Below are 25,206 nucleotides of genomic sequence, written 5' to 3'. Positions count from 1 at the left end.
AAAATTGTTCTCCACTAAGGAGAAATATAGCACAGTACACTTAGATCTTTTACACGGTTTTTACCAGTTTTTACACGGATTTTCTAATTAACGCGTTCTTTGTGAAAAGATGCTAAGACTTTTTGAATGCAAAATACCTAGAGAATATTTGGAAGTTCTTTTGAATACAAAAGACCGAGAATTTTTTTGGAAAAATGGAAATGACGGATCTTGAAGACTCGTTATGGCCCGAACCACAACAATATTGGTATTTTTGAAATTGTTTTGACGAGTGGGTGTCCAAGGTCGATGTTTAGTACCATACTGAAATCCAAGATAGCGACTTCCGGTCTAACGAAATTAGATATAAACCAATCAATATGGGTATTTTCGGAATGGTTTTGACGAGTGGATGTCAGAGGCCTAGGGTAACCACCCCCCTTTTTGAAATCCAATATGGCGACTTCCGGTTTAGCTAAATTCACTATAACCGAAACAATATGGATATTTCCGAAATAGCTTTGACGATTAGGTACCAGACGTGGTTTCCAGAGATGAATATTTAGGTTTAACGAAACTTTATAAACCAAGCATGGTTTTATTTCGGAATGAGGGTAAATGTCAGATATTTTTTGGGGGTTTATGTTATTAATCCAGAAATTACCACAGATTTGAAAGGAAGATTTTTCAAAGTTTGTAGTAAAAACGAAATAAGCATTTCTAATCACATGATCTAGTCAACTTACATGAAAAATGTATAATCGCCATAGCGGATGACAGGAGTGATATCCTCTGCTCTGTTCCAAATTTCACGTCGCGTAGAATTCAACGGAAAATTGAGCTTGGAGAACAATCCATTTTGTTTGTGGAAGTCTTCTGTACAGTTCGGAATGACGCATTTTATAATTCTCAATGTACACAGTACTCAAGTAACTTAAAAACTTAAAATTTGAAACGTTTGAGACAAATTACTTGTTTTGTTTACTCTTTTTATCTTTGTTTTTGTCTATTTCGACAGTTTATATGCTGGCTACGATAACATGGCCGCTTGACAGGGAGCTGGTGGAAAAAAGATGTTGCCTATTGTCAAACTCTGTATGTAGAGATAGTGATGTCAGTTGCCATACAGAAAATACCCATCATTAATTGGATTAAGAAGTATTTCACTAAACCGGAAGTGACCATCATGGATTTCAAAATGGCGTCAAACCTTGACCTCTGGCACTTACTCTTCATGATTACTCCGAAAAAACTAATAATGACTGGGTTATAAAGGATTGCGCTAAACAGGAAGTCACCATATCGCAAGTTTTTCTTTTTCCCGAAAGAAGGGGGGGGGGGGGTTATCCCCTTTTGGCGCCAGTTTTTCAATAGTCAATTATAGTAATTATAATAGTGCTAGTTAGTCTTATTCTGCATTACCGCGAATTTATTTTTCGAGCGGATGTGCTCCGATCGAATCTGACTCCTGTTTGATTATGCTGTCGTTATTGAGAATGCAAGACACATTCGATCGAAAAAGCAATCCGTTGTAATGCAGAATAAGGCTGAGTAAAGCAGCTACTCTAATTTTCCATTCCACTTATGAGTTGAAATTTACATTCATAGTGAGAATACTGATCTAAAAATGTAAATTTCTTGCTTAATTTTTAATTTCGAAAGTTAAATGGAGCGAAGAAATAGCCTCTTAGAGAATTTCGGACACAATCGGATAGTTGAGTTGGCATGTGATGTGACAGATTTTCGATATAATTTCGAATATTTGAATCTGCAGTTTTTCTAGTCGTTCCAATAGCAATTGAGCGAGTGATATAATAACTAAGTCGTCGAACAGATAACTTTCTACAAAATAGTAATTTTATTAGTATGTATGTTTGCCTTATCGGCTTGCAAGTACCGTTTGAACATATTTTATTATTCTTTCTTTTTCAATCAATTGAGCATTGATTGGCACCATTGCAACAGCACAAAAGATGTTTCGTGGACGTTTCTTTCGCCCTTTCAAACTCTGGTGCTCGACACGACGAGGTTTAGATATTTTGATTGATGAAGGTGGTGCGAAAGCGTGTAACTGCAGTACTGATGGTGATGATAATGATGATGAATGTAACGATAATGAATGATAGCGTGGTAGCTTTCACTGAGCTTCTGAAATTATGCAAATTTCTATCCTTCAATGCGTCATCCGTTTCCGCTGACAATTGGTTTGAAATTCCTTTGCTATGGAGCGTACGATAAGAATTTTCTTTTGCTTAGTTTGTTTTTACACGTAATTTACCTAAATGATTTGCAGTTCTAATATTTTCATTAGTTAATTTTTTGTTTGCTTGTATGATTTTGTGTGTCTCTATGCTACAGTGTAGTTTATTTCTTGGTTTTAGTAACGACAACTACTTATTTCTATAGTTATTTGCCTATCGTGATTTTTATTGTACAAACTAAAAGAAAACAACATCATCGAGATAAATTAGAAGAAGATATAACAATATACAGCCTCGCGGTTTATGTGACAGATGTATACACGACACACGTATGTTATTCATATTTTCCGTTCGAGCGTTTTCCTTGAATTCCTCTTGTACGAGGAGGAATCAGTACGAAAACTATTTACAATATGAAATATAACGAAGGAAGAGGAGGACAGTCGGAAATTGCTTCACTTAACAAGTTTTGTTCTTGTGACTGTTGTCTCAACTTGTTCACTAAAAATAATTGCAACTTTTGGCTGTCTTTTTGTAGGTTGAAATAGTTTTCCACGATTACATTGTATTTGATTGCTGAATTCAATTCAAACATGTTTTATTTTTTATTGTGTACGTCTTATTAGCTACAGTGTGTTATCACTTAGTTTAAAAGTTGTATCATTGTAAAAAGTGTGTAATTTTTCCAGTAATAACAGTAAATTACGAATCGATTATATTTGCTTGTTTTAATAGTTACGCTTTGAATGGGAGCCTCTCATGGATTGCACCCTCTCAATTCCGGCAGTGCCGAAGACCAGCAGCTTACTTAACAGCTGAGTATGTTTGCTGCTGCGAGTTGTTAGTCTGCACCCAGTTACCGAATACATCACTGAAATAAACATTACATTAGATGCATTCAATTTTAAAGGACGTAATAATAAACTTACCGGCAGTGTGTTATGACACATTCGTTACTGCAGTACTCATCCTCCCAGTCCGAATTGACGATCGCTTTGTTCTGGCAGCCGTGTCGGATACACTGCTGGGACGGTGCGTTCTGCTGCGGTGGACTGCCGGAGATTGGTGGGGCAACCTGATGGGGGCTCATGTGACCACCCCCCGCCGGCTGTTGTTGTTGTTGCTGCTGCTGCTGCTGCATCGGGTGACCAGGTGCCTGAGAGTGCTGCTGCTGCCCTTGCTGCTGACTGTGCATCTGCAAAGTGCGGAGAATACTAATTTATTATTCTTATTTGTAGCTTAAAAGTGGCGATTGATTTATTTTGATGAACTAATGGGAATGGCCTCCAACTCGAATGACAATGCGGTGGTTGTGCGTAGGACTAAATATAGAAAAAACGGCATACTTCGGGAGAGTTGTGCTGATGATCAAAACTTGAACATTACCTATTTTTGTTTACCCAATGTTTCTGTGGCTGAACTATACGACTAAATCAAATAGTTGAGTTAGGTGCACAAATACTATCTAACTGCAAGTATATACAAACACAATATTCTAAAGTATATAGACAATGTTACAATGCACTCTTCAAGTAATAAACACAGGTAAAGCCTGAATTTGTTTCTGTTGGGTCGCGTAAAAATGATTTATTTTGTTCTAATAAATGAAATAAATTCCTGAATATGTACAAATCTTAGCGTAGCATAACACATCAATATATCGAAAGATCGTAATATTTTTGTACACAGGTCATTAGCTCTAACCCTAACCTACCAATATCAAACAATCTGCGCAGAAAAACCCGGAAGTGAAAAGTACCTTTGAAATGCCAAAGCATTAACAAAATAGTGGTTTAATTCTATACTGATTTATACGTTGTTTATGTTTTAGATAAGTATCTCTTGAGCTTAAGCTCTTCTAAAATATACTACACATCTTCATCTCTAAAACCTATGTCAACGCAATTGCATGATTTTTTTTTCTATCTACAAGAAAACTTCTTTTAAATTGTATTATTAATTCCGTTCAATTTCACCGTACAACTAACAGCTAAATTTTGACAGCTTTTTGGATACGATATCATGCACTGGGTATCTTGGGAAACAGTAGCGCACAATGTGAAAAGCTGGATGATGTTTTAAATTTTTACATGATGGTCAGCTATTCCACCCATATACCCCTCTGTGCAAGGAGAGTATTTTCGTTTTAACTAATTTGCATTGTTCTTCTCTCTGCTCAGTGCATCTCCCTTGAAAGTAAATTTGGCAGCCTACAGAAATCTGCCAAGATACCGGTGGCAAGAATTGAGAAACGGAAACTAAAAGTTACAAGCACGGATCGTGCTACCAAAGATATTACAATGTAAAAATCGAATATAAATTGCAAATAAAAACCGGAAAACTATATTCGATTCTTACAAGGTAGGTGTTTTTAGACTTTAAATATCGAATGTCATACTGAGACAGGAGAGTAGGGATTCCACTTACCATTTTTACTCTGGAAGTTAATTTCCGATTTTTACATTCTAATATATTTGGAGCGGAGTTTACGAAGCACGTTCAGTCCTTGCGACTTTTATTTTTGATAACTCTACTCAGCTATGGACTTATCCAGCTGTGTTGTTTCGACGTTTGAAATGAGAGACAATCAAATCGTTTACATGGCGAATTGGGAGACAAACAAATCGCTTTTGAACTTAACAGCCCATTAAAGCATATGAGCCCCATATTGAAAAACAGCAAGCCGAGAAATGCGCTGTTCAAAATTTACATTTTCATTGACTTATGGATGGGACAAACATGTTCTGATATTTTTCTTGATGTTCTCTAAACATACTTGGTAGTCTTACTTGTGCATTGTGAACCAGTGCTGATTCAAAATAAAATTCAATAGATAACTCATTTTTAATAAAAATCCATATAGGACTCTTATGCTTCAACGGGCAGTTAAAGTTGCATGGAAATGCGAGATCTCAGTGTACGTATTTTAAACGTCAGCTTACTCAATACTTCCAACATGGGACTAGATGTTTTCTTTTCCAATTATTTTTCATTCACCTCTCATATGCGCTCTCATTCTGTCCCATAGGGACGATCCATAAATGACGTAGCATTTTTTGAGTGATTTTCAACACCCCCCTCCCCCATCGTAGCATTTCGTCTCAAACCTCTAAATACCCCCTGGTAATTACGTAGCTTGACAAAATACAATACTCCCCCCTCCCCCATATAATGCTACGTCATTTATTGATGATCCCATACTCCCATATGATTGATTTTTATGAAGATGGTGTGGAAAAAAACTGCTATTTTCGTTTGCGACCCTTTCTCTGTCCAACCTTAAATACACAGCGGTAAGCTCTAGTTGATACGGCCACATGGTCTTATCACTGATTTTAAACCCGGTTGTAGTCCGGTTTAAAACATTAGTACCTGCCATTGCAGGAATGGTTGAATCCTGAAGCCATTTGTGACCGCCATGTTCCTCTTACATACATATAAGTAATTGAAATCAACTTTTCTACCTTCATGTGCAATATTATGGCCCATGTTGCACAAACCATATGGGGGCAAGTGTAATCAAGTTTTATATCCCACTAGATATTTTAGCATTGGTAAGGTTTTTCCGAGAATAAAATGAAGTTTTTGTTGGAAGCTACGACTCACTTGCGGGTGAAGAAAAAACAATCTGCATCACTTTGCCAGTTCATGAGCTAATTCATAGATGTCGCATGACTAAGTTTAGTTGTGCAGCAAATCGCCAATGGGATTAATTATATTCATGGTCTCATGTAACTATGCGTTATTTTTTTAAAATATGATAGAGATTTCAGTCAAGTAATCAGAAGTGACTGTCGTTTCTAAAGATACAGTAAACCAAACTGCCAGTTGTAACGGCATTTAATTAGCAAGGGACTGGAAGGTGAAGTATATTATATTACTGCCTATGATCGCAAGTCAGTCCCAAAAAGATAGGAAATCCCATAGAACACCGTACAAATATGCGATCATGGGTAGCAATAGTACTCAAGGAAGAGCAACGAGTTGAAGGAAGAAAGTTAAGAATGAGCCTGGTACGACATTATCAAAAACTATTCGCCTTTCCTTGAGAAAGAGAAATGGTGCTTTTCGAAGGAAACGTTGGGTGTGTGAGCTTGACGTGAAGTAGAGTGAAAAATTCCAACAGTGACTATGGGTAGTATTGGAACCAAAATTCTAAACTATCAAATATATACACCGTAAAATATAGCAACCCAACACTGCATTGTCCATTGCATGTTTCGAGCCCTGAAGGAGGATTCCGAGTGTGGTAAATACTAATACTCGCCATACCTGTTGATTCATGTAGTGTGACTGCGGTGGTGTCATGCCCATGTTCATCATTCCGTTCATGTTTGCACTGGTGAGGTGGTTCTGCTGCATTTGCTGTTGATGCTGCTGCGGTGACATTCCCATCTGTGGTTGTTGACCCATCATTTGCTGCTGCTGCTGTTGTTGTTGCTGCTGAGCGGCCATCGGATTAATTTGCATATGGTGTGGCGGTGGTTGGGCTTGGCTATGATGTTGAAGATGCGGTTGCATTTGCATCATGGTCTGCAATCAGCAATAATAATAGTGAAAGAAACAAATTTAGTTTTCACCATTCCGAGCTGTCAATGTTTGATAAATAATCATTTAATCTTTACACATGGGTTTATATTGTGTTGCCATGAACATTATAGAATGTAGAGCAAACAAAGCGGTAAATATGTTCCTTCAACGTTCAGTTGGTAGAGCCATGCGAGAATAAGCCCTTAGAAGGTATCACACATTTCCGTCTGCTGCTTATCTTCGAATAAGTATGCATTTCGAAACGAAGGGCAAATATTGACGCACATAAAAGTGGAGCTCATTTGCCTGCTATGTATAATATGGCATGCACAATTCACTAGTTACATTAATGGGCGAAGTAATACACAAAGGTACTGCTAATAGAATTATGTTTATTATACCAGATGATGATCAAAAAGCAGTTCCACAACCTTCAATACAGAATGTTGAGCAGAAGTGAAAAAAGTGTTTGAAACGTTCAGGGCATGATACCGAAAATATTTTGAAACGAGCATAATAATGCGTATGGTCCTCTCAACGAACTGACGGTACATCATTCTGCTTTCGCTTAAATTGTTGTAAGCAAACATTGAATTGTTACAATAAATTGTTGATATGTTTCCTAGTTTCAAAAATAAGCACCTTCATCTCTCTTGGGTCTGACCCAAGTATTATTTATTCCGGTAATTCAAATTGTTCTCAAAATCTCCTACTACGATAACAATATAGTTTATTCACATAGCTAATTCGAAAGAAAAAAATCTCTACCCGGTAGGATACATCAAATGTCATCACCTTGCCAATGTTCTAAACTTAAGTGCTCTAGTTACCTGAAATTTTTCGTAATCCCCCTCCTCCTGTTTAAGGTTGGACAGAGAAAGGGTAAAATTCGCGAACGAAAAAAGCAGTTTTTTTTCCACACCGTATGTCAGATCTTCATAAAAATCAATCAGCAGTACTGTAACAACATTCTACATACGCTGATTGATTTTTATGAATATTTGACATACGGTGTGGAAAAAAACTGCTTTTTTCGTTTGCGAATTTTGCGTATTCTCTGTTCAACCTTAATAAAAAACGAATAAAATCGATTTGATTTTCTATTGTTTGGATTTTTTTAGGTATATTCATAACTTAAATTCTTGTCCAATAAACACTGAATACTTGACAGTATTTTATTGCATTAAACTGCCCATGATCGCATATCAGTCCCATAAAGATAGGAAATCCCATAGAATACGGGACGACTATGCGATCATGGGTAGTAAATCATTGTAAAGCAAGCCTATGAGGTATATTTTGTTGGTTCAATAGGTCTAGTAGGCTCCTAGCACCTAACGCGACATAAACAGTCACAATTCATTCTTATTTTCTCAAATGTGATTATTTTATAACGCAATATATTCGAACCACAAGCCGTGCCTGTTATATCAACATGCTGACATAGCTAGGCTGTTACAGCACGGCAGACTACCGTTTGCTGAGCGTGTAGCGCGAATGCCAAGGCCATCAACTTCCGGGCAGACCCCGAACTCGCTGTGTGCACTCGAGGAAGGTCTATGTAACTTGTCAAATCCATCAAATGTTGAATTGTTTAGAAAATTGACGATTCTTGTTATTGATATTAGAACACCTTCCTTGACGGAAATCAGAATCACTCAGGGCCGATTTCTTTACCTTCGCTTAGTGTTTAAGCCAGATTAAAACGTACTGGTAACCTGGTTTAAAAGTTAAGTGAGGGAGAAGAAATTGGCCCGTAGACGCCTAATATATTGCAAATTGCTTAGCAGTAGTACATATAAAGCCCGATTTAACACAGAAACCATTTACACTTACGCTGTTTTCAAATATTTCGCGGAAAAATCAAACCGAAAGCCTTGAGCTAATATACAGTTGTACCAGCAGTCTATCAAACAAATGGTGTTTTGCAATCATGTGAAGATTTTTAATTAATTCAGTTTAAACGACTAGGTTTATGTGTTGCAGTCATTCAAAGTTCATAATAAATCTAGTGGCAAGGCAGAAATGAATGAAGCAATGCACACATTCATAATTCAACCTCGTCGAGGCAGCGCTCAGTAAAAAGCAACACATTTTCCACATTACTCACCAGACAGTTGAATAGTTGTTTTTTGTTTTTCGCCTATAAAAGTGGAAGATCACAATTCGTTGTTCTCTGGCGAATTAAGGTGTACTGTCACCGATCAGTCCGCAATAATAATATTTCGAAGCGTCACTTTTTATTTCACTGATATGCTACTTGGGAACCGGCGAATTTGAGCACCCGCCTGTCAAGAAATGCTTGTTACTTCCACACTGCTCTGTTCATTATATGCTTTGCAGGCGAGGTTCGGTTGAGCATTCGGGCTCAGAACGAAGCAGCGCAATCTTGTCGCTTGTACAACTACTACCATCGAATGAGGTTACGTTTTCATGGTGTGTATCACTGTTGCGCTAATATGTGATGAATACATTCAAATGCCATCGTAGTATGCTAGCGAGGGGTACTAAAATGGCGCAAATATTTTCATTCGTATGGTAGAGCATAAGAAAAATGCATCGTCGGTTATGTGTAATATAGAAGCATCTACGATTTTAACGTTGTACCCCTCTACACACCTACACAATTGTGTACCTAGTATGCCACATAAATTTATAAATTCAATGGAGAACATGCTTTATTGGTTCGAAATGGGTATATGTTTAGTCGAAATCGACCAGCGTCAAAATGTTGATGAATAAACGTGATGAAATGAAAACGAAATGAAAATCTTTATAATGTTTAGGGGAACAGATTTAATTTCATCCTCAATCGGGATCGCGTTGCTTTGGACGAAGGATTCTGGACTCTGGTGCAGGCGTAAAGTAGAACCGAGACGGAAAGCTTGAGATCCTATGTACTGGACCATAGGTTCGTCCGCCTTTTGTTCTCTCTGATTATGTCGTGTTTATTTTTTGTTTTTTTGTCGGTTTTGTTTTTCATTCAGTACGCGTATTTACAAGTCTCAGCAACATGTGGCAATTTTTTATGCTCCTATGCAGCGTGTTGTTTTATTTGTAGCAGTCAGAAGAAGCGTTAATCGTTTCTCGTGGTATGCTGTTCGAAAACACTAAAAATAATGTACCGTTGGTTACTGTGAGCATAAGAGGATTAATTTTGAATCAGCGGTTGGTTCAAAGATATAAGTTTCGCAAGTTTTTCGGAGGAACAAAACCCGTCTCTTGAAATAGAAAAGTATCAATCTACTATCTTTTATTTTTTTAGTTACCTTATACTATGGTTCACACTACACAGTCAAACACATAATTAGCAACAAGAAAAATGTCGTTAAGATAGCATTAAAACACTTTTTACTCGTAGTGTCAACGTAGTATTAGCCATCGATAAAACAGGAGCAGCATATTTTTTAAAATTTAGAAACAGCATACATCTATTCTGCCGTTCTACGCATAATTGTCCCATGTTGCTTTTTGGTCATTTTCACTTTTTTAACCAAACAGTACTTTTTGATGTATATTTTCAGAAAAAACATCCAAATCATAAAGTTTGTTCGAAGACTTCGTGAAAAAATACCAAGTCTGTTTGTCCCATTGTTGATATTCTACGCATAATTGTCCCACTAACAAAAATCCCAAAAAAGTGCGCAATAAAAAAATAATTACGTAGCGTTTAGTTAAGAAGTACATTACGCTAGATGTCGGGCACTGAAAAAATTGATGGAAAAATACAGGATCATTAAAAATGGCAGTGGCAATATTAATCACAGCAGTGAGAACAATCCTGTAAAGCTCTTCATAACTATCGTCGCTTGCATAACATGGCGAACGCATTGAGGATAATGAGCCTATTTTCGCAATGTTTCTATTATCACGCTACCCATTTGAAGCCGTTGGTTAGTGCAGCGTTTGCTATCTTTGTTCAACAAATTGGATCAAATGGTAAGGCGACAATTGGAGCACTCGAATGGAACTTTAGTTGCGATCAAACACTAGCATTTCATCGTTTTTAGGCCATTTGTGTTATTAGATTGGTTCTTAAGAACGAAGCAAGGTTGTGAATGCCAAATTAATGCACTCCATCGAGTGTAGGCAGAGTAATTAATGATCTTGTGAGGTACCCTTCTAAATAGTGTAAAAATAGGTACTTTACCCTATGTCCAATTTTTATAAAGCAACAAATCTCCCGAGTAACAGAAAAACTCACGACATACACTTTTGTAAAAAAATGAGTTATGAGCATCATTTACAAAGATCGTTATGGGACTGATATGCGTAGAACTTTCCGGTTTCCGCTCGATTTCTCGGCATAACAGTCCCACTTAACATTTTTCTTAAAAACTAACGTTAATTGAATCTCTATAATAAAAAACTGGACTGATTATAATGAAAACGATTGCCATGAACGTAATTTTGGACAATAAAGCTTTATTTGTTACACCGTATCCCTCCAGATGGCTAATACAATTTTCATCTTCAATCGCGTTTTTCTCAGTTGCCAGTTTTGCAACATGGGACAATTGGGCGTAGAACGGCAGTATTATCCTCACTCAAAATTTAATATTCTTGGGTACATCTTTCGTGCCTTTGACGACTGTTCCGAATTCTCGAAATCCATGGTTTTTCAATTTTGATGATGAAAATGGCATTGTGAAACACTCCCGGATGAAAATTAACAAAAGCATTAACCCTACAAACAATACTAGAACAATGAAATTTATGGTTATCACCGTTTTGAAATTGTGGGACGAAGTATAGATTTTCAGTAGATTCACAATAAATCTTCACTACCGCTCTATTCGTAATTGCCCCATGTGTATAGGGGTACTTGGGAGAGTTCTGCGTATGCAGTAGTTCATTTAACAATCAATTTTACTGCCCGTTGTAAAATGATACAGTAAATTCCGAGATTAAAATGTATGGAAAAAATAATTTTTTTAAAAGCATAAACATTTTTTAACTAAATTACACTGCCCATGATCGCATATTTTCTATGGGATTTCCTATCTTTTCGGGACTGATTTGCGTACATGGGCAGTACACTGCCATTCATAAGATATGTTCTCGTTTTCCTCAAATTTTTCAACTTTAAAGTTGAATGGATTCAACATAGTGATTTTTCAAAAGGCAAACAATGTACTTGTATAATTAATAGGAATGTTGTAAAGAGGTTTTCATACTGGTGACAACATACAATCGTGCTTTGAACATTCTATAGCGTTTTTCTCGTAACCCGCCAAAAGGCGGGGTTGGGCAGCAGCGGGTTAAGTATGAAAAACCTCGCAAGGAGTTGTGATTTTTTTCCACTATATTGTGTTAAACGGGTTTTTCGATTCGCGCATTAAAAAAGTTTCTACAGTTCCCATTGTTTGAAGTGGCGTCCTAGCCACCATGAGACGCTCTGAGCTCGAGACGCGCGCCTCAGGTAGAAACCTTTTCATGACATTGTGCGCGTTCCCAGAATGCTACGCGTTGCACTATATATGTGTACAGGTCTCGAGAAAGTATATCACGGGTTACGAGTACATTGAACTGTACCAGGGCATCGGTTATGTGATTTGCAACTTCGTTACTATCTTTAACTTCTTTAGTAAATGTTTGCAAGTCCTGCGGCGAAGACGTGAAATTCAACCGAATATCTGGAGCAGGATTAGCCATCAAACTCGTGATGAAGTGCCAGTGCATCAAACAACCACAGAAAACGGTAGAACGTGAAAATTTTTAGACAAAATTGTTGGTCCCATTTTAGTGCGCCGTATTAGAATCGCCATTTTTATTTTTTTTTAATTTCATACAGATTTTGTTCGTTTTTGGCTGCAATGCTATGTATTTTTTAGTTTGGGTCTGTTATACTGGAGCAGCCATTTAGAATTTTGCAAAATTGACTTTAGATTCGTAATCAGCGATGTCCAAACCCATAGTTCCATGTAATTACAAAATATTGACATTCTACCACGAATAAATCATCTTTTGAGCTCTCGAAAGAAAACCTTTTATTAGAGGAATGAAATTCACTGCTGTAGTGAATATAAGCTTTTTTATGTTTTTTTATTGGCTCACAAAAAAATCCAAATTTTGCTAACTTTTTGGTCATTTTAATGAGAACCTCCCCTTAATCATGGCAAAAGTTTCAACTTATTGCTAGGTATTTTATACTCACGCTTGAGTTAAGTATACTGGAATTTAAGATAAAATTACTTGATGTTGAGTATAGTTCAAACAACTCAAAAGTTCTTTAATAACATAAGGGCTCGAATAAGTCGAAGTTCTCGTTTTGATTTCGACAACACTAATAAATGTGATTGAGGCGCAAAATTCAAATGGACCTAAATTTAAAATAAAGGAAAGTATTCTTTGGGTTATTTATTTTTCTGTGTTGGTTTTTTCCGTAACGGAAAATTAAAATCCATCTCCCCTTTAAAACAATATCAAGCGATCCAATTTCTGAGGTTAGGTATTAGGAATGAGCGACGAAACAAACGTCCAGCACATTGAACTAACTAATTATTGTCAAACTAAGGGCTGAATCTCCCAAATCGGGACGAACGCCAGTAAAAGTGTGGCCAAAATGCGCAACCGCGAAATACACGACGCTTCTTACGAACTACTGGTGCTGGGTCATTGATGAGGAGACCTACATCAAAGCGTATCTTAAGTAGTTGCACGGACAGGACTATTTCATGGGTTAAGATAAGTTTGCTGTGGATAATCGTTTAAAATGGATGAAGCTATCGAAGTTCGCTTCGAAGTACTTGATTTGGCAGGCCAAATGTAATGAACCATTCGTTACCAAAGGGACCCCACGGTGTGTTTGGTAGAACAATTTTATTCGAAAAAAATCGGCATCGCTAAAACTTCAGCATGCGATGGAATGGGCTTTCCCTTTCATTTGAAAGTAAAATTAAAATATTCTGACGGGGACTCCAGAACAACTTTTTATTTTAAAGTTTTTTTGTTTTAAAACTTAGGCTTTTCAATGAAACTGGTTCACATTTTTGCCCCTAGGTAGTACTTTAGACATTCAAATATTACCAAATGTAAAAATCTGATGTACAATTTCATTGTGTACAACATTTTTATTTGTAGAAAAATGGATTGCCTTATTTTAACAGTGTTCTCAGAAGAACCTGAATTCTAGCAAAGTCCCACCTTTAAGCATAAAAAACATAATTCCAGATTCGACCGTTTTATGCGCTCCAATATTTTAGGAGCATGGAGTTATATAGAAGAGTAGATAAAATTTGAAAGAAATTAAGACTCTTTTGAAAGATGCTGGGCAATGCAGCAAAATGAAACAGTTTTTTTTCTGTCACAGTTCACAGATATATTTGTTTCTTCTTTTTTTCATCACTCATTCTGGAGTATGCTTGATGTAATCTTGAATCAACCTTTTTGCTCGTTAGCATCTTGTGGGATATATTCGGCCTAATTTTTAACATTATATTTCATCAAACTCGATTAGATATTCAGTCATTTGATTTAATTTCGATTGAGAATCCTGATTGACAGTTTCATGAAGGATAGAAAAATAATTCGATGAGATTTAACTTTTGGGAGTCGCTATACATTGAACAGAAATCGCAATAGTAAATGAGAAATAAAGGTTTTGTCTATTGTACGAAGATAGCGATCTTAATATAATAGTAGATGTAGAAAGTGGTTTATAAACGTTTTAACAGTTGCTTTATTCAGCTCTAGCTGAACAATGGAAATATACGTGTAATCATATATCGTTTATTCCACCCATAAACATCTGGATTTGGAGAATTTATTCAGCTTGTCTGATTAAGACACATGAAAGAACAATTCTTCAGCACGTATATACAACCTGAAGAAAACCACAGTTCAGCTTTATCAATAAACCTTTTCGTTACCGCTATTCAGCTGAGAGAATTATCATAGGAAAATTGTTAAAAAAGACATCTATTTCAATTTACACACGCCATCAATCTCTTTGGAAGCCATATTCTTTTATTAGAGATACGTTACAGTTAGAGAAAAATTGTATTATCTTGTTAGATATCATATCACGTACCTGGATCCGAACCAGCAACCTGTTGAATACTAAGCACTTACCTTACTGTCTGCACCAATCTTACATACATCGAATGCTTAAGATTTCACCGATGTACCGACAAGTCTAGGCTGCTGAATAGAGCCTGTACAAAGGCTACAGTAGCCTTCTATAGATTTGAGTGAACCTAGTTGGCTTGGGTTCGAATCCCAACCTACTATAATTTTTTTATTTCAATTTTTTTATTTAATAATTTTTAGAACATTCGGGAATTTTAAATTAGATAATTTATTTATTTCAAAAATGATGATTGTAGTCGTTTTTGTTTTCAAGGGTAGGACTTATGGTTGTCACAAAACATTTAGATAAGTAAAATGGGTGTTACATGAAAGTGGTGGTAACTGAATGATGGATTGAAGCCATTTAGAATTCTAAGGTGGAAATCTTCTCAATTTATTTACCACTCCCTGCCAAATGATTTTATTTCCATTGTGATTTTTTTTGGTAAGCGGAAGTCGCTGTTCGAATTCAATAGTTTATTTATTTATATCAATCAAGTTCGCCAGCGTGAATAATCACTTCATTGTATCTTTGTTTGCAAGTAGATGGGTAGAAAAAATCATGGTAACAATGCTGGTGTCAAAAATTTATAGCAACGTTGGAACAAAAAGTTTCTCTTGTGTTCAATATGAGAATATTCATGTTTCATAAGTAAACAGACCGTTTCGAATTAAATAAATAATAAAAAATGCTTCACTTAAGAGTAAAAAAAAAAAAATGTGTGTGTGTATGGGGACTCGAACCCAGGTCGGTTGCCATTCGTCATGATTTGCTAATCGCGCCAATTTTTGTAGTAGTTACAATTACCTTTGTTAAACACATAATTCAGCTAAAGGTCAAAGGTGGTATAACGGCAAATGTAAAGGTAGAAACAACCTTTTGAAGACATGTAGTGCAGCTTAATGATTAAAGGTAATACTATTGGTAACACCATCGTTTATTCAACTCGCAATTCAGTCTGATTCATATGGTTGAGTAAAAGCTTTAATATTGTCGCTGTTACATTTATTAGTATTATAGTTCAGCCTAGTTGGAACTGGCGAATACTGGATTTTAAATAGGCTGAATAAACTGTTAATGTTTAAATAGTTCAGCGAAAGTTTTATTCAGCTTACATAGCCTTTAATCTACTTAAAATCAACACGTAGTCTTATAGTTCAGCTCCTAATGTTTGTTGGGACGTGTTGCTGTTAATGTCTCCAGATTCTGAACTGAACTGACAACTCTGTCTTCTTGATATGTTGTCTTGTATTACTTTGAGAATTTACTGAATGTATGGTCCAGCCTGATATTTTCCTGTTCGTTTTCTGTTGTGATCCGTGTACAACGAGTAACGACTTCGGAATTTCTTCTTAAAGGAAATTATGGCACATGTTTTTTTTCTTTTTTCTAAGATTATGTGAAGTGTGCTCGATTTGGAAATAAAATTTTAGGACAAGCAAAAATCTGCATCTATAAATTCTGATGAAATGAATCAACCCCAAAAGATAACAAACCTGGATCCAATGTTCGAAGAGCTTTTTTTTCTTTTTCAATCATCTTTCTTTTAATGATGATAAAGACAAACAGGATTCTCAACCCAAAATTGCAATAAAATCCGTGGTTTATTACAATGTCGAACTGTCTACTTTAGTTCATTCAAATATAAAGCATTGAATTTAAGCCAATTGTATTTTACCAGGCAGGATAGGATCAGGAAGAAGGGTCATTCTAGGTATAAGGTATAAGATTATCGAATAAATTTGGTCAACGCCTTTCCACACCTCCTTGTTCATAAAGTGTCATTTTCGCCCAAGACCCGGAGAAATCTGAAAATATATTTTTTCTGCTGAGAATGGGACTTTGAATACATTGAAATTTGTCTGAATTTATTGTTCATTTAAACCTAACATTTTTTTGTAAGTTATTGTTAATCGACTTCTTAATCCATAGGCCCCCGCACACCTAAGAACTGATAAAATTTTAATAACTTTCTCGGGTGATTTTATATCGATCTATAACATTCTACGCAGTTGTAGACAATTGTTCATCAGATTCTCACTTTTAGTATTTTTTGAATGTCTATAGTACCAATTAGAAGCAAAGATGCGAATTAAATTGATTAAAAAGCTTAAGTTTTCAATCAAAAAACTTTAAAATAAAAAGTTGTTCTAGACCTTTTGATTTTACTTTCAAATGAAAGGGAAAAGTCCATTCTTTCATACCCCGAAGTTTTACAGATGCCGAATTTTTTTGAATAAAGTTGTTGGACAAAGACACCGTGCACCCTGAACAATGAGATTTACAGAACTATATCCTACAAAAACAACTTTTGCGGGTGGACTTACAGCTTAAGCTCATCCCTAATCTTCGATGCTGGTTTAAATGCATCTATAGTTAAAAGTTACTTGGAATAAATATCATCAACTGCGTTAATTTTTCTGGGCGTCCAGTTGCTACACGTGACTACGGGTCACACAAAACATTGTCGATCTTTCTAGAAGCTCATTTATCGAAATCCATTCCAAATGTATAAACAAAGTCTTCAACTTGATGTCTTCAAAATCGCTGAAAAAAGAATTTTAACGCAGTTTTCGATGTTTCTCCTATGCTGAGTGACATTCGCATTAAATTGTAATTTCTGCATGCATCACATCATCATTTATTCCACATAGTTAGATACATACATTGGCATATTTGTACTAGTGTAAAGAGACTAGAATAACAAAGAGACGCCATCTGGATTCAGTGAAAACAATTCAACTACTAACCCAGCCACTGATTACAAGCAACACTGCAAACGGTCAAGCCTCATGTAAGTGGTATGTTGCTCTTCCGTTCACATTTTGCAAAAAAAACTCGCAACTTCTGGTTAGCTGAGTTTCTCATTCAACTAAAGCTGTTTGCACACCAGGCGACCGGCGACTATGGATTTTGTTCTACTTATTCTAACGCTGTTGCTATTGTCGCGTTGGAATAGGTAAAACAAAATACATAGTTTGTGGCGTGTGTCGCCTGTCGCCTCGTGTGCGTACAGCTTAAACCATAGTTATATCTACAGGAATGAAATGTCGCTAACATTTTGCAGCAGCAAAATCATACTGAGATTCAAGAACATTGCGATTTTTTTTCGATGCCTAGCGGATGTACAACAAAGAAAGACATGGTTGAAGTTTTGTACATATGTTCTAATCAAGCCTGTTTGCTGGTAACAAAATAGCATCGATTAGAATCGTTTTAGACTAATAAAGGCTTTCATTTTAAAAGTTTGCATCATTTGGTCTTCCTTAACTCCAATCTGACTATCGTGCTTCCCGCATCAAACCATCCCATTCTCTTCTAAGCGTTTCTTACAATGATGGCATTTTAACGTAATTGGTTTTTAAATTTTATCTTATAAGTTATAATACTACAATTGTCAATACTAACGATTGACAACTCATTATGCTATATTCCTCCCTAAGGAGGAAAAATTGGGAAAATTTTCGGTGAAACTGGTGATGATGAGACGAAGTTGTTATTTTAGTCTTTTTAACGCCCATCGCTTGATAGCATAATCTTAACGTGAAGGTTAGCGGAGTAAAAAATGCGAATGTGGCCTTATTGTTTTATCCCGCACTGTATACCTACCCATCATACAAGTGAAATTTTTATAGTTTTTCTTTTATGAGATAGACAAGAAACGAATAAACCATCGAAATTGAGATATCTATCATCGTAAAGTTGGTGTTTTTGCGAATTTTATGATGTTAATCAAACTAAGTTTGTTAAATCAAACCAGATTCGATGGCTGTGCTCGAGTTTTAGATCAAGAGCTCAACCATTGGTACCCACTAAATGTTTCAACTTATCGATGCGTAATTTCCTTAGTTCGATTTTGACAGAGCTACAAATAATTGTCAAAACAGCATGTCGGCAACTTGGGACTCACCTGCTGTGGCGACTTGTACGGTGATGCGTATGGCGGCGGGTAGCTGTTGTTCTGTGACGGCATATGACCTCCCTGGCCGGGCATGTGGGGACTCACTTGTGGAACTGGTTGACCATGCTGAGGTGACGGTTGCGAGTGATTCACCATGTGATTATTCTGCTGCTGTGGGGGAGGAAGCTGCTGGCCCGAATGCTGTTGGGAAGGTGGGGGTGGAGAGTACATCGGCTGTTGTTGCTGCTGCTGCTGCTGGGCGGACTGCTGTTGATCACCTTCCGTGCCCTAAATGGGATAAAAAATAAAAAAAAGTTTGTTTTGAAAGGAAATTTTATGAAAAGCTCCATGTGCAAATAGGACGAAAAGCATCAATTAAGATATTTTTTCCATTAATAAATACTCTCATTCTTCAGCATAGCTGAGCAGAAACACGTGTGGGCTGTGAGTTTCCACAATGCAACCGAAATGATTTATGATGTACCGAATCATTATTTTTCATCATCTCCGTGTCATGTGTGCGTTGTCAGTAATGGGAGTAAAATGGGAATAAATTAAAATATCAAATTAAAAACAAACAGAACAGGTGAAGCTATTTGGTAGAGCAATTCTTGGGCACATATCCTACCGTCATTCATCACAACAGATCAAAAATGTACCTTACTATTGTCAGTTTTTGAATAACTGTCTTTCAAGGTATCACTAGAAACCTGTGATAGTTTTTGAAAAGGTAATCAAATAAGCAGACATGTTCATGAAACATGTTAATGTATAGAACTTGCCGATTAAATAATTTCAAAACATCAGGCGCAGATCGTCGTTTAACAGATGCAACTTCTGTTGATGTGATGGATCACCCGGTATCATTACATATTTTGCACATCCATCGTGCACAAACCGGAGGCCATAAATCCTTTTATATCTTTAACTAATTATCGCTGTCTCATCCCACTGAGAGCCAGAATAACAACCTCGAAAGATATTAATCCTAATTTCATTTAATTTAGTTCAAACCGGTTCACGTAACTTCTGATGATGTTTGTGCAGATGATGATGCAGTTTGATTATGTTTATTAGTTTTCGCACGTCCGTACGTTGGAAAACAATAAAATTAAAGATTGCATTTCTGATTTTTTTTTTGCACAACAGTTCAGCTGCAAGATGGACTGCATTGCATCGTGTTGTTATTTGCAGCATTCCACAGACATTTAGTTGAGAACTTTCTGTGTCAGTTTATGAGCCCATTTTGACATTATCATTTCCATAAATAATGTAGTATGAGAAAGAGGGGGATATTGTACTTTGACACTATAATGGTTATAGCGTAGCTTTGCGGTCATTTTCATTAAAAATATGAGGAATTTACAATCACACATTTAGTGACCAACACAAAAGAACAGAAGAACATAGCCCACACACTCTCTAGTGTCATTAATACTGTGATGTCCAACTCATACACTTTACATGTCTATTTGAAGCAGTACTCACCAGAGTTAAAAATATTCAAATTCATTCAATGAAAATTGATCATATTCAGCCGCATTCATTTTCAATAGTCAGTGACGCATCTGAAAACGTCAAATGATCAAACCGACCATTCATCCATGCAGATTTTCATTCGTCTCCGATTATTACACGAAGCGAACGTGCAGCAACAAATCAAACGCATCAAAGTAGGCTCTGGCACAATGTAAGCGATGATGATTGTTGTTTCATATGCTTCACTGGCATTTGAAAACATTTACCTAGATAATTAGTGAAATGAATATATTGTGCGATTTTCAACTGAATGAATAACATGGATATTTGAAAGAATACTTTTTCTATTCACCGCGAGAAGCATCAGGTTCATTTTCAGTCGTCAAAAACGAGCTTCGATTATTTTAAACTCTTGCAATTAGCTGAACTAGACGTTTCACCAAAAACTAAATGTAGATTATACTTTTTGTGAATGATGAAATATACGTAGATAATGATTTTAATTAGCCTACGAAAGACCATGGCATTGGTTTCGACAACATTTAACGTGTATGGCAACGTATCTGCCGCTACCACAGGAATAGTAACACTTTTATTACTGGAATCTACGCTTCGAATTTTACAAGCCTAAAAATCCTACAGTAGTAAATATTCCCATTGGCCTGATCCTATGATGAGTCCATATTTCATTCTACTACTGTAAATTGTTGTTTCAGCAGTTAAAGCATTAGTTACAGAAACAATTTCACTTTACTTCTTTTAATTTCAAAATATATACCTAACAAACTTTAAGAGGGGGCACAGAAGTTTTCTCGATTTCTTTAGGAATAGATTTTATAAACCGCCCCGACTAGGCCACCCTCCCGAAGTTGAAAAAATAAATAAATTATGAGTTAGGCTCTTGTGAACACTTCAATTGTGTTTGTTTTTTTTTCAAAACCATGTCTTCAAAGACTGCTTATTAATTTATCTAGTCTTTGACCCATCTTCTTTGGAAAATTTGTATTGCAAGTATTTAACAAAAATATTTTTTTGTTCAAATGTTTATTTTTTGTTTATAACTTGATTTTTTTGAAAAAGGATAAGTCAAGGACTAGATAATTTAATATGCTTAAAGATTCTTTTCGAATTTTTCATTCTCGATGAGCGTACGAGCGCCAATCTATGGTACTGCATTTCATCTACTTTTTGCTTCGATAATTTCAAAGAGTCGGAGGGGAGTGGTGAAAGCGTTTTCGAATACTTTACTTAAAATTGTTATTCAAGACTGTGTGTTTTGTAATACGCAAAAACTTCAATCCATTTTGACATCCCGTTTACGATCAAAAAGATTTTGAAAATGTGTCAGAAAACAAGGCAAAAAACTTCTATGCCTCCTTAAAGAGGTTTATAGTGATTATTGATGATGGGGATTTTGAAAAAATCCATGCCAATCGGGGATTTTGCCTAAGGTTTTGAGTGGATATATTTTTGTCAAAAATAGTTAGTTTCAATTAGTGGACGAAAAAAATATGCGGTCTTCATTGAAATCGGGAAAATATATAGAATTGTTAATATATAGAAGTTCTGTAAAATTGCACAAAGAATTATTTTTTTCTTCATTTCATTTTTTTGTTCCTGGTTTCCTATAAATGTTACAAGATGTAAAAACAAATGATGGTAATAGATTATCAAGACACCTATTACAGTAATTTACCTCTTGTAAACGACAGAAAAAAAATCAACAACTAAGAACGCCTCAGAAAGCGGACATCTTGGAAAACGAAACAAAAACAGTTATATTGCACATCGTTGGTAATATCTCCATGAATCAATGTATTCGGGGCATTGCATTGTTTTACAGAAGACAAATTAGTAGTAGGAAAAGTATCAACAAGTTTTGAAACAATTGAGGGTAGTAAACAAAATGAGGCTAGAACTAAAAACCTATCGACTGCATTCGCGATAAGAATATAAAATTATTTTCAGCGGCCGAAAATAAGCATTAACTGTGCCAAAAACCTTGCTTTGTATGACAGATATAATAGCAATTTAATAGACGTGTCAATTATTATAATTCTAATTACCTACTAGACAGCACTAGCACGTATGTTTATTACGAATAAATAAAAAGAATGATAAGACATTAATTTACTAATCAGTTTTATGAAAGCTAACAAAAATACAGGAAATGAAGAAGTGAATCCTGTTTTTATCGCTTATCATACGACTTAGGATCAGCAACCCAGTGAAACAATTATGTTATCAAGATCTTAGAGGACATCAACCCCTCATAAGTGTTTTTCCCAATATATTATTAGAATACTATCTAAAAACTCTTGAATGTGAGTTATTAAGTCTTCGTGAATATTATTTTCTTTCTTAGGATATCAGAATTGAGTTTTGAATACATTTTCGTGTGGTTTCAGAAAAAAAACCTGTTTTAATCCACCTAGAGGTGCAATTGTGCCTTTCTCATTTCTCCAAACTATGATTTAATAGCTGGTTCGTACAATATAACATTATGGAAATGTCTTTTATTCTTATTACACTTGGTAAGTATATATAAGAGCACATTTTTGCATTCATCGCGGTATCGGTTTGAATCGGAGTTTTCTATGGGATCGCACTCCACAACCCGTAACTCCGGAGCCGGAAGTCGGATGGAGATGGAATTTAATATCAGTTTCCGGGAACGCAACACCTTTCATTTGAGGCTAAGTTGATCAAATCGGTCTAGCCATTTTCGAGATACCAATATAACCGTTATTCTGAATTTGGATGCTTCCGGATCCGTCGATGGTGGCCAGTGTGGCCAAAGAGACTTTGAATGACCTAGATCTACAAATTCAACAGTTGTGTTTACATTTTGGAAAAAAAATCACCTTTTTACATTCATCGCAGTATTCGTTTGAATCGGGATTTGCTGCATGATCGTACGTATCACCCTGTAATTCAGGAACCAGAACTCGGATCCACACAAAATTCAACAGCAGCTGATTGACTTTCATTTAAAATCAAGTTTGTCAAAATCGGTTCAGAAAATTCCGAGAAACCGATGTGGACAAATCAACAAATTTTGTTTTGTAACCATACTCTTCAACTTGTAATCCGGAACAAGATCTCGGTTGAAAATGAAATTCAATAGCAACCTATGAGAATATTATACCTTTCATTTGAATCTTAGTTTGTAAAAATCGGATCAGCCATCTCCGAGAAACCGATGTGGACTTTTTGTTAATAAATCCGCACATACACACACATACATACATATATATATATATATATATATATATATATATATATATATATATATATATATATATATATATATATATATATATATATATATATATATATATATATATATATATATATATATATATATATATATATATATATATATATATATATATATATATATATATATATATATATATATATATATATATATATATATATATATATATATATATATATATATATATATATATATATATATATATATATATATATATATATATATATATATATATATATATATATATATATATATATATATATATATATATATATATATATATATATATATATATATATATATATATGTATATATATATATATATACACATACATACATACACACAGATATTTTGCGATCTCGGCGAACTGAGTCGAATGTTATGAGACTCGGCCCTCCGGGCCTCGGTTAGAAAGTCGGTTTTTGGAGCAATTGCATAACCTTTCTATATGAGAAAGGCAAAAGAATAATATTGAATTAGTTTAATCAGCATGAGTTCAATGTTATCTTCATGTGATTATATTTTTAAATGTTGGTGGAATGGGTTTGAAAGTGGAGGGAATGGGGGGTTAGTAGAGTGGGAATGGAGGATGTGTCAGAAATCCTTCATCTTATTTCGGTATACGGGGTGGATGAAGGAAATGCGGATGTTAGGGTGGTCCAAGGGGAGGGGAGTGATGAAGGAGGAAGGTGTAAGGGCAAGGCGGGGGAGGGGCGGCGAGGCAATACTCAACTGCATATTTTGCCTTTCATTTGAGATTTGGTTTGAAAAAATCGGTTCAGTCATCACCGAAGAACCGATGCGACTTTAATTGTGGAATATGCCCGGAATTCCGGACTTCCGGAATCGTCGATAGTGGACAATATATTCAAATAATGTTTGATTGGCAATCAGTGATCTAGATCCGCGATTAGAAGTAATTTGGTGACCATTTCAATAGTTTTTAGCCTCTGAGGTATTACGATTGTACCGATTTATATAGGAAATTCCAGTGTCCCTGTAACTCCGAAAGCAAGAGTCAGAACCGAATGAAATTCAGCAGCAGTCAATGGCATTACTGTATCTTTCATTTGAAATCAAGTTTGTAAAAATCGGTAGAGAATTCGTTGGGGAATGGGTGTGATATTAGCTTAGGAACTTGGCGGGTTCCCCGGGGGCGTCATGAACCGTCATAGGTGGCCAATGTGGTTAAAGCTGCTTTAATTGATCATTAGTGATCCAGACCGGCAAACTAGAGTAATGTTACATCAATTTTAATATGTTTTACATCATTTTAACATCATGGTGGTACCAGTTTATATGGGAATTTGCTGTGTGACCGGACTCTTCAACTCCGGAACCGGAAGTCGGACCAACTAAAAAATCAATAGCAGCTTATGGGAGCGTTATACCTTTCAGATGAAACTAAGTTTGTGAAAATCGGTTCAGCCATCTCTGAGAAAATTGTGTGAGTTTAAATGACACACACACATACACACACATACATACACACACAGCCGTTTGCCGATCTCGTTGAACTGAATCGAATGGTGTATGACACTCGGCCCTCCGGGCCTCGGTTAAAAAGTCGATTTTTACAGTGATTGCGTAGCCTTTCTTTATATGAGAAAGGCAAAACGATTGTCAAAGTTGATAAACAATGCAAAATGATTACAGTAATGAATCAATACAATGAATTCATTGACTCAGTTCAAAATTTAAGCGTAATAACCATTGACATGGCGTCTCAATGCAACGAACATACCGGTAACCAGTCGTTTTCTG

General features: G+C 35.8%; 1 protein-coding gene across 7 annotated transcripts in view; it reads right to left on the bottom strand.

Moving 5' to 3' along the window:
• Positions 1-1,814: 1,814 nt before the first annotated feature.
• Positions 1,815-25,206, bottom strand: part of LOC131676604 (TOX high mobility group box family member 3-like) — a 275,645-nt gene continuing 252,253 nt past the window's right edge. For 6 of the 7 annotated variants that reach the window (XM_058955772.1, XM_058955753.1, XM_058955782.1 and 3 more), the window contains 4 exons: positions 18,692-18,970; positions 6,453-6,713; positions 3,110-3,375; positions 1,815-3,051 (listed from right to left, as the gene is read on the bottom strand). In XM_058955772.1, coding sequence (XP_058811755.1) covers positions 2,985-3,051; positions 3,110-3,375; positions 6,453-6,713; positions 18,692-18,970 — 873 coding nt within the window. In that variant the 3' untranslated portion in view covers positions 1,815-2,984. Of the gene's footprint in view, positions 3,052-3,109; positions 3,395-6,452; positions 6,714-18,691; positions 18,971-25,206 lie in introns of all 7 variants that reach the window. The other variant, XM_058955801.1, reaches the window with a different exon arrangement.

This window comes from Topomyia yanbarensis, chromosome 1, assembly GCF_030247195.1.
Source record: "Topomyia yanbarensis strain Yona2022 chromosome 1, ASM3024719v1, whole genome shotgun sequence".
Lineage (NCBI taxonomy): Eukaryota > Metazoa > Arthropoda > Insecta > Diptera > Culicidae > Topomyia > Topomyia yanbarensis.
The sequence above is the reverse complement of the archived record's forward strand: the minus strand, read 5'-3'. Positions and strand labels throughout refer to the sequence as shown.